The 10,854-nt window shown below is 40.5% G+C and overlaps 1 protein-coding gene across 2 annotated transcripts in view; it reads right to left on the bottom strand.

Moving 5' to 3' along the window:
* Positions 1-1,299: 1,299 nt before the first annotated feature.
* Positions 1,300-10,854, bottom strand: part of PRDM6 (PR/SET domain 6) — a 127,024-nt gene continuing 117,469 nt past the window's right edge. For both annotated transcript variants that reach the window (XM_053300088.1, XM_053300089.1), the window contains 2 exons: positions 8,127-8,303; positions 1,300-2,122 (listed from right to left, as the gene is read on the bottom strand). In XM_053300088.1, the coding sequence (XP_053156063.1) occupies positions 2,008-2,122; positions 8,127-8,303 (292 nt within the window). In that variant the 3' untranslated portion in view covers positions 1,300-2,007. The remainder of the gene's footprint in view (positions 2,123-8,126; positions 8,304-10,854) is intronic.

The following is a 10,854-nucleotide window of genomic DNA, read 5'->3' as shown; positions in this document are numbered from 1 at the left end:
CTTTGCTAAGCAGGGTCCAGTCTGGTTTGCATTTGAATGGGAGACTACATGTATGAACACCCTAAGATATTCTCCTTAGGGGATGGGACTGCTCTGGGAAGAGCACCTGCATGCTTGTATACAGAAGTTCCCAAGTTCCCTCCCTGGCATCTCCAAGATGGGACTGAGAGAGACTCCTGCCTGCAACCTTGGAAAAGCTTCTGTCAGTCTCTGTAGACAATACTGAGCTAGACAGACCCATGGTCTGACTCAGTATAAGGCAGTTTCCTATGTTTTCATGTCGTGCTGCTGAATGAGGTAGGAGAAAAAGCCCTCCGGCCCAGCTGCTGCTTACCTCACAATCATGGAAAGCATCTCTGACCTTGTTTTCCGCTCGCAGATGATCAAATATCGGGAGCACACACAGCTCCCAAATAAGGGTAGGCAGCTCCATGGATGTTGTCCAGCTTTGCAGCAAATGGAGAATCTGCATGATAAACCCTCTATTAGCAGCCTTAAATCAGTGCAGTGCTGAAACTGCCAGGCCCAGTTTTGTGAAGTGGTTAATAATAAATCAGAAATCACTTTACTGGCCCATTTTAGCAAAATCAGGAATGAACCCGGATATATTTATCTTCAGTTACCAATACCTAGATGGCTCACATTTATTGATGTTTCACACTGTATACAAGACCAGAGTCTTCCAATGTGTGGTGCCAATACCATGTGAGGTTGATTTTGTGAGTGCTTGGTTGCTTTTCAAAATATTAAACCTGAGTGATTCTGTTGAAATTTTTAAAGGAAGTTGTCCCAGATTTCTGATCATTTATCCAATTTCTCTACTTTTATGAGGGCCCATTTTTCATGTGCTACTAACTCAAGCAGGTCACGCACCCAATCCTCACTCCGGTGTGTATCCCTTCTCTTCTTCCCTCCCTCCCCTTCTGTTCTTCTTCCTCTTCCTCTTTCTCTCTATCTCGCCTTTCTTTTCTCATCTCCCCCAACCAGCGCTGACTTGGGAAGGGAAGGTTGGGCTCAGGGGCATGGTGGGGAATGGGAAAGATGTTTGTGAAATACAAAATGTCAAAAAACCATTATTATTTTTTAAAGGTTACTAACTTTGCCATAAAAGTAAAGACTTCTTCTGGCTGTTGCTTCAACATTTATGTTTTCAAATATAATTCCTTTAGAGAAGAGTGTCACCGTTTCACTGAAACTATTATTCATCACCAGTGAACACCATGTCATTCATTAAAGTGTACAGTATTTGAGAAATCTACAGGATTCAAATGTTTTCCTTACTGGTATATTACAGCATATACATCTACATATATATACGACAAAGTTTATTTAACATTTCGGGGATCTTCTGGGCCAATGAAACACTGGCTAATGAAAACATTTATACAAAAAAGTGCACAAAATGTGAGTTCTGAAACCATGGAAATGAAATGACAGTCAGTCAGAGGTCTGACATCAACATAAAGGTGGTCTTGGATTGCCTTCTCTGCTTTGCCATATAGAGACATCTTTTTAATTATTATTATTATAGCCATGTCAAGAGCAACACAACCCAACAGAACCCAGCCAGAAAGGAGTATACCTGGGTCCATCGGGTCATGCCGACAAGAAAGGTGCAACGACAAACATGTCCATGTGCATTCTTAGTCATAGCTACAGGCAGAAGAACCCTTGATATCTGCTGCTTTGGTATTAAATAACAATTATAAAAGCTTTTAGAAACAAAGCAGTACATGATGGTGGGAAAGAGGGCTAGAAATGCCAGCAGGCCCGAGTTTCTTGTCCATTGAAATCAAGTCTCATTCCTAGTCATAAATAAATAATCTCTTTCCTGGTTTCACTTCCACGCCAGGATCAATATCTCTTAACATCTTACTTATTTTATTACTGCTCTTGGTTTTCTGGGACTGATTGAAAGTTGCTCAGAGGAAATCTTTGGTTTTGCTTAAGTGTCCGTGACATTTAATCATGACTTTCCTTGCAGTTTAATTCCAACCAGTCAATCAGTTAATCCACTTCAATTGATTCTGTGCTCTCTGTTATTGGCTTGCACTCATTGGGCATCCTCTGGTGTCGACTCAGCTGGGTGGCTTGTGTGAAGCTCCTCTCACACCTCTCGCACCTGGAGAAGGCAAGAGAGAAAATTGAGACTGGGGAGCTGCTCCTGGGGGCTGATGGGCTTCGTCTTATCCTGCCTAATCAGAAGAGACACTCAAAAGTGGCTTCAGATTTTACCGGCTCAAGAGGTTTAATTGGTGGCTACTTCCAAGGCCTTGATGCCGATGATGGGACAAGGCCTGTCTGATTCAGAACAGAAGAATCTGTCAATAGACAGGGGGAAGGTGATTTCTCCAGAGAGGCCTGTCCTGCTGCAGCTCTGATCACTGTCAGTTCAAATAGATAAAGAACAAAAAGAGATTTTTAGGAGTGAGCTATCAAAGAAGCAGCTTGTCTGCAGTTTTCTGCTCTGTAATCCCTAGGAGAAATTGATGACAAATAGAATTTCACCTCCTGCTAATTTAAAACCAGGAGTCCTACCTATTGGAGCAATTGTGAAGCCATGAAGCAATAATCACTTTGTTCTGCAGCAACATAAAACTCTTATACTTGTCTGACATTACTGCACAGATGAGTTTACTTTACTTGTATATTGGTGATGATTTATGCATTTTAAAAAAACCAACAGGATTCAATATAGTGTTGAATGAGACAGTGGAAAAATCTAAATGCTCAGCAGTGTTTGTTCCATTGTCATGTTATACCTTCTCTAGTCTATTCCCTTCCTTTCCCCCATTGATTTAAACTATATGGCAAGATAATGAATGCATTAAGCTGTAGGGCTTCTGCTGGGACTGCCAGAGGGACATGTGGAGTTCAGAGACAGATTTCTGTGCTCATTCCAAATAAGAACAAACTCTACCAAACCACACTATTTTTTATGTAATATGACTTCTTTATAATCATTCACAATCTTTATAATTTACAAGATTGTTGATTGCCTTCTGATGCAATGGATATAAAGCCAGGAGTTAACCAGCCGGAAATCTTCCCCAGACAGGCCCCTTTGAAATGAGTGAAAGCTGCACAAGGACACTCCCTTTGTCTTGTAGAGCTCCCATTCATTGCAATGGGGCTGCAAAGGACAAGATTCTAATGGACTGTGCCTGGCAGCTTTAATGTAATGTTAACAGAAATAATTTGGATTCTATGGTGCCTGTTATCTTCAAAGAGGATTCTTCTAAAAGTATCTGATAGGAAAAAGAAGACACTGTGTGCCTTTGTATCTGTTTTCTTTCAGTTGTAAATGCTATACAGAAGAGGACCTGTCAAAGACCTAGCTCTTTCCAAACATATCAAGGAGGCATTTCTAAGCATTCATAATTACAGAACATTATGAAGTAACTGTTATTTTTTTCAATGGAAATTATGGTTTGAGGAACTTATGACCCGAATGTTACATACTCATTAATCTCGCCTCCTGTTCCAGCCTAGGATGTCAAGGCGTTTAAGTTGTGTTTCTTTGATTGTTTCTCTTGGAATATTTTAGCAGCCTGCTCTACTGTTAAAAACTGCACTGTGATCTTGACAAATGTAAAATGTCAGCTCTAATGTATCAGACCTATCAGCTCAATGAAAATAACTCAGAAGTATTGATCACCTAATGATTTTTGGTGTATTCATTAACGTCCATGTGCAGATCTTCCTCTCTCCAGAGCTCCTGAAATGCTGATGACACATTAGTGTATTGCTGATTGTTTATTAGAAAACTGATTAGTTACTGGATTAGTGTGTCAAAATATACTACCTTTCGTTGCTTGACAAACTTGCAAATTATGATTTTTTTTAATCTATCACGAAGGCCTTGAAATCAATTCAGTTTTAGGATTAGCTTAAACAATATAAGGCATTGAGTTCTACTTGGACTTGAAATTACCCTTTAACTTATCTATATGCATTTATACCTTAATATATTCTATACTGGTGCATATTTCCAAAATGAAGAAGTATCTCCTAATCACTAGCTGACATACTGTGCAACATTACTGGCGGAACACAGCATTTGTGCAGCTGTGCAAGCTGCACAAAAATTCTGCAAACTGAATTCTCTGATAGTGTCACCATTATATCTAATGACTGCACTGTTGCAAAACTCCATCTGTGCAATTTTTTGTACTTGCGCATCAATTGCTTAACTGCGCAAACATTTTGTTCCATCTCATGCATAACATTGCGCAGTACATCAGCCACAGCTTTAATAGATAGGATTGTATTCATTTGTTTATACCCTAGGGTACCTGGCCCACCAGAAATGGGTGACTGTTTGCCCTACAAAATAATGAGGGAGGTCTTATCTGCATGTTAATAGCAGCTGTATGGAGCACCCACAATACAAGAGTGCTTTGAGCATTTTCCATTCATCATTCCAGACTTTAGGGCTTGGTCATACAGAAACTTGTCCCATTGCTAGTACTTCATAGCTAAACTGAAAGTACAAAGTGTCCTCTGACATATGGTACACTGATATATGGAGCACTGTAAAATATTCCTCTGTATATACCACCAATAATGCTGACCATAAAATCCTTGTAGTCTGTACTATGGTCTTATAGATAACAGATACACTCAGTTTTTCTCTAATCTGTGGGGAAATGCAAATGCTACAATATATCTGCAATATATCTGTGACTGATATCATTTTTAGAAGATATAGTAATGGGCTATTTGCAATTAGATTAACCCAATGTATGAAATCCTACACATGGTTCATGCCAGCCTTTATTAAAACAGATCCCTAATTTGTCATAAAAATTCACAGCATATATTGAATAAAGCTCTTGCCTCACACAAAACACTATCCTGCTTTCTGTCTTATAACACTACTTCATATTTAAATCACTCACAGTTTACTTTTTCACTGTAAATACTACAGCATATATTAACTACAATAGAGGTGATAAGCATTAGTTAATTATAGTACTGTATTTAGTTAATATCTTAGATTATATGAAAATCAATATGATTCACATGCATGTGATGACACAGATTGGTTGCTATTCTATCTGGCAAAACAGACATTTTGGAAGAGGCAAAAAGAGACAAAGAACCAAACTGAAAGAAAGAAAATGTAGTAATGACTCTAAATGGGGCAAATTGCAGCTTTATTGGAAACATGACAAAAACAGGATGTTAAGGGGGCGGGGAGTAAGTGGAGTCAACAAGGTTACACATAAGTAACACCTTAACATTAAAAGAAATCTATTTTCCATTTTGACCCGGAAGCCTCTACAATTAATTACTAAAATCTATTTACAAAGCAACTACATAAAATCAATCTGATTGCTGGCACCAGTTTTGGCTTTACTTTCCATGGGCTCTATTAATCTAGCATAATGGTTTACTGGGCACCATTTGTTGACATTGCAACACTGCATCATTTCAGAAAGTCTCTGTTAATTGTGACTGTGACATGTTTTGGGAAGTTGGACTGTTCCCTCCACCTTATGCTTAAATACAAAGAGTCTGGTATGGAAATTAATCAGTGGGTGTCTATCACACATACAGCTTTTTTAAGGGTCTTTGGTATAATTCAGTGACAGATGCCCTCTTACATTAGCCAAATATGAAATATCTATTAAATAAAATCATGTTGTTGAGAACTTGAAGTGATGGTGCAGGGAGTGGTAAAGAAAATGTTTCACTCCCTTCACTACAGCTCGTTCTTGAAGTGTGATTTGAAACCCTATTCTCAATCTGACTTCTGTTGCATAATATGGTTCTCAAGAGATCCCTTATTGCTATCCATAATATAAACATATTTTGGCAACTTCTTCATTCCATCCCTCAAATTAGGAACAGAATCAAATATTAAATTTACAGCAGCGATTACAAGGGTGTAAGAAACTGTTACCTTTTGAAGTTAGTTAATTTTCCTGAACTCGTTTAAAACATTTGTCAGGAGCCAGAATAATTTCAGTGATGGTTAGTGATGATTCAGCCACCTAATGGCGCAGCGGAGAAATGAAATCATATTGATTTTCATTTTGACTAGCAAGACAGAGGTTGCCGGTTCAAATCCCTGCTGGTATGCTTCCCAGACTATGGGAAACACCTATATCGGACAGCAACCATATAGGAAGATGCTGAAAGGCATCATCTCATACTCTGTAGGAGATGGCAATGGTAAAGTGCTCCTGTATTCTACCAAAGACAACCACATGGCTTTGTGGTCTCCAGGAGTCGACATCTACTCAACGGCACACACTTTAGTGATGATTCACTAATCATCACTATCACTGCAATAAATGAGACAAATTAGTTATGACTAGCCTAGGTCCCTTGAATTTCACTATTATTTCATCATGATTAACTTGGTCTGGATCCTTCCCATACATAATCAAAACTAACTTCTTTTTATTTGCTCTGACATATGCATTAAATATTTCCTTGCAACCTAATCTTGAGCAATCACTACACCTGAGTGTTGGGGCTCCAAAGCTCCAGCTGGTGATACAGACATGGAGGAACACTCACTGGGGTGGTCAGGTGGGAGGCAGGTGGCAGCAAAGGCAATCAGGTGAAATGAGGCATCAGTGGGATGTCAGCCGTAGAACCCTGGGACAAGACATCTGGAGAAGGAAGGGTAGGGCATGGAATAGCTGCCAGGTGCTCTTGTGGGAGGCTGATATCCTCCCAGAAAGAACAGCAACCTCTCACAAGACTGGGGTGACAGAAATGGCTTATTTAAGGCAGCAGAATGGAGCACAAGGGATGAGAGGAAGGCAACGTCAGTGACAGCCAAGGCTTCCAGGAAGGCACCCAGTTGGAGGAATAAGAACACAGTGGAAGAGGCTTTGGTTGTCACTGAACCCACTCCCCACTCATCTGAGGCACAAGGAGGGAGAGGGGAGTTCCCAGTGCAGATGATGTGTCACACAGGGAGCCGAGGAAGGAAATATGTCACACTGATATAATTTAAATTTCAATTTGGAATGTGGCACTGCCAACTTGGGCTATGTATTTGAAAGGGGTTCATGGACTTCCCCATGGTCTTTTGCAGAACACTACTGGCCCCTGGCCGCTCCTTGCCAGTTGCTGGATCGGGGCTGACTAAGAGCCACCGAAGGAATGTGTGAACCAGATTTCTTGACTGTAATTAAACTAAAATATTACATGCACCAGTGTTCAGCTATAATACAACAATGGAGGGGGAGAACAAATGTACCTGGGTCCCTGCGAGGGAGGGACCACCAAGGCAGCTTGTGACAGTTTGCTCTTTGCTTTCCCTCTCCCCGCTCTCCAGAAAAGAAGGTGGGTTGTGGGGACAAGGGCCCATCTTCACTTTTTGTTGCAGGGACCACTTCAACTTTGCTACATTCCTGATGTGCACTCAGAGTTGACGCCTATTACAATAATGTTAAATGGAGTGTCTTTTTTACCATGCGGGGTGTTCTCCATCTGAAAGCAAAACAACTGCATGTACTGGCTCCTCCATATCTTGCCACCCAACTGGCTAGAAGTCCTGCACCTACTAATTGAAAGGATGTTTTGCTGATGGTTATTTTTAGATAAAATTACAGGAGAGGTTGCTTAATGAAAGCTGCTTTCCCATAACATGCAAGTGGGCTGTTTTTGTTACATTATAGGTATGTGGTGTGTCTATCATATATCAGCACCATATAATCCTGGTCTACTTGTGAGTTTAAATACATGCTTAATGACTAGGTTACAATCTAGGAATCCCTGCTCCTGTACAAATACCGTTGAAATGAACAGGACTTGGTCAAGAGCAGTGTTTGGAGGAGTGTGGGGTCAGTCTAATATTCAAACTTTCAGTTCCAAAAAGAACTTGGTTGACATACTGTGAAAGAATACATCAGCCTAGTAATGTTGCATTTGTGCAAGCTGTTACATCAGAGTAAGAGTAAGGACTTACTCTTGTGTAACACAGTTTGTGCCAATTTTATATTTCTGCAGCTTGCACAGCTAACACAGGTAGCACAAATGCAATGTTACTAGGCTGACACACTTGTGCAGTAGGTCACCCCCTATGCCAGGGTTTGCTATTTATTGACATGGCCTGCTAAGTCTACTTCCCTCCCTGCTCATCTTATCTTTTGGTTACTTACTTAAAGGGCTTCTCCCCTGTATGTGTCCGGATATGATTGTTGAGTGTAGTAGCACCAGCAAAGGCACGACCGCAATAGCCACACTTGAAAGGTCTGTCACTGGAATGGGTGACTACGTGGTTCCGTAGCTCTGAAGGTTGGGAGAAGGATTGGGAGCAGTGTCCACACTGATAGGGCCTGCAGAAAATAGAAACACCCAATGTGATCACTACTTTCTTTACCGAACATAAGGAAAATGGGTGGTGCAGCCAAGCTTCTGCAAGCTAATTTCCAAAAAAGGAATGTAATAGTGGGCATCCTTAAGCATTTATGCTCCTTCAGTCTTAAAATAAGTAGTGAAAATTAGTTTTTAAAGATGCTGCTATGTACTGCAATGTCCCATCTTTGAAGAGATAGCTTATAAAGGGCCCTACTGAGAAATACCACCCCTTGTTCCTTCACACACTAAGAGTTTATTAAGATGAACAAAGATTCAGGTTTATTAAGATGAACAAAGATTTATTAAGATGAACAGCACTTCCTATGATTCCTGTTTTACTGGCTGTAAAAGCATGAGCACCATAATCTTTGATTCTTCTGAGGATGTACTGCTGATGCATGTGCTCGAAAACTCCAAGATGGCGCTCCCACAGTTTCCTGCTTTGTTTTAGGTTCAAGGCAGCTCATTCCAGATAAATAAGGGATTTGGGTTATGGCTTCAGTTTGGGTCCAAACCTTCAGTGAAATCTTTTTCTGATTAGTGTTGTGCATTCTAAAGTAAATATCCCTTCTGCACTGAACACTGGGGATGGCTGATTTTCATCCATCCTTCCTCTTCCCTCTGTAGCTCTCTGTGCCTTCCAAAAATATGTTCCTGAGGGCTATGGGACTCTCAGGGACATATTTTTGAGTGGCACAGAAAGCTGCTAAAGGAAGGAAGGAAGGAAGGAAGGCACAGCAAACCTTGAACAGCCCTGTTGCATGAGATGTTATTCAGTCCCCACAGTGTTAGTCTGGATGTCAGCCACTGTCTTTAATCATGGTGTTTTTCTTCCTAATTTCTCACATAATTTCATTCTAAGTACTCTGTTTCTTTTTTATGGCATTAATGTTTGTTGCAAACATCAATCTATGATGTTGCAAACTGAGAAGAAATTTGTGCAAGCAATAAAATAAAGGAAAGATGAAAATACAAGGAAACTAAATTGATTAAAATGTTACATAATTTCAGAAAAAGTGATAGAATGGAAATACAAAATGCAACAAAAATATTCTGTTTCATTTACTTGCTATATATGTTTAGAATTGTTAAACATATAGAAGAACAGACTTTGCTGAAGGAGAACCAATATGGCTTCTGCAAGGCAAGTCTTCTTTGAGAGTGTCAATAGGCATTTGGATAAATTGACATAGCATACTTGGACTTCCAAAAAAGCTTTTGACAAAGTTCCTCACCAAAGGCTCTTGAGCAAACTTAGCAGTCATGGGATAACGGGACAGGTTCAATTGTGGATTGGTAACTGGTTGAAGGACAGCCAACAGAGGGTCGGAATAAACAGACAGTTTGCATAATGGAGGGAAGCAAGAAATGGGGTCCTCCAAGAATCTGTACTGAGACCAGTTCTCTTTACTTTATTCATAAATGATCTAGAAGTTGGGGTAAGCAGAGAAGTGGCCAAATTTGCAGATGGCACTAAACTATTTCGGGTAGGTAAATCCAAAATAGATTGTGAGGAGCTCTAAAAGGATCTCTCCAAACTGGGGAGTGAGCAACAAAATGACAAATGCAGTTCAATGTAAGCAAGTGTAAAGTGATGCATAATGAGGCAGGAAATCCCAATTTCACATATACTCTGATGGGGTCTGAGCTGTCAGTGACTGACCAAGAGAGAGATCTTGGGGTCATGGTGGACAACTCGTTGAAAGTATCGACTTAGTGCATGGCAGCTGTGAATAAGGCAAATTTCATGCTAGGTATTATTAGAAAGGGGATTGAAAATAATGCTAATATTATAATGCCCATATACAAATCTATGGTGTGGCCACATCTGGATTACCGCATACAGTTCTGGTCACCATATCTTAAGAAGGACATTGTAGAATTGGAAAAGTTGCAGAAGAGGGCAACCAAAATGATCAGGGGCCTGGAGCACTTTCCTTATGAGACTAGGCTACAGCATCTGGGGCTAGTTTGGAAAAGCAGTGATTACAGGGAGACATGATAGAGGTGTATAAAATTATGCATGGAGGACAGAGAGAAATTTTTCTCCTTCCCACAACACTAGGATCACTCTATGAAACTACTGGCAGGGAAATTTAGGACCAACAAGAGGAAGTACTTTTTCACACTATGGAATCTATGGAATTCTCTGCCATTGGATGTGGTGATGGCCATTAGCTTGGATGGCTTTAAAAGAGGCTTAGACAAATTCATGTAGGACAGGTCTATTAATGGCTAATAGGATGGTGACCATAGGCCACCTCCAGCTTCAGAGGCAAGATGCCTCTAAATACCAGTTGCAGGGGAGGTAACAGCAGGAGAGAGAGCATGCCCTCACCTCTTGACTATGGGCTTCTCAGAGGCACCTGGTGGGCCACTGTGGGAAACAGGATACCGAACTAGCTATACCTGATCCAGCAAGGCTGTTCTTACATTCTTATATTAGCCCAAGATATCTGTGTGCCTTATGTAAAGTCTAGTGCTCTGTGAGCAAAAGTAGTCCTTCTGTGAATGAAAGAGGTCCTGCTA

The sequence above is a fragment of the Hemicordylus capensis genome, chromosome 2, assembly GCF_027244095.1.
Source record: "Hemicordylus capensis ecotype Gifberg chromosome 2, rHemCap1.1.pri, whole genome shotgun sequence".
Lineage (NCBI taxonomy): Eukaryota > Metazoa > Chordata > Lepidosauria > Squamata > Cordylidae > Hemicordylus > Hemicordylus capensis.
Note: the sequence above shows the minus strand (reverse complement) of the source record. Positions and strands in the feature narration are given on the sequence as shown.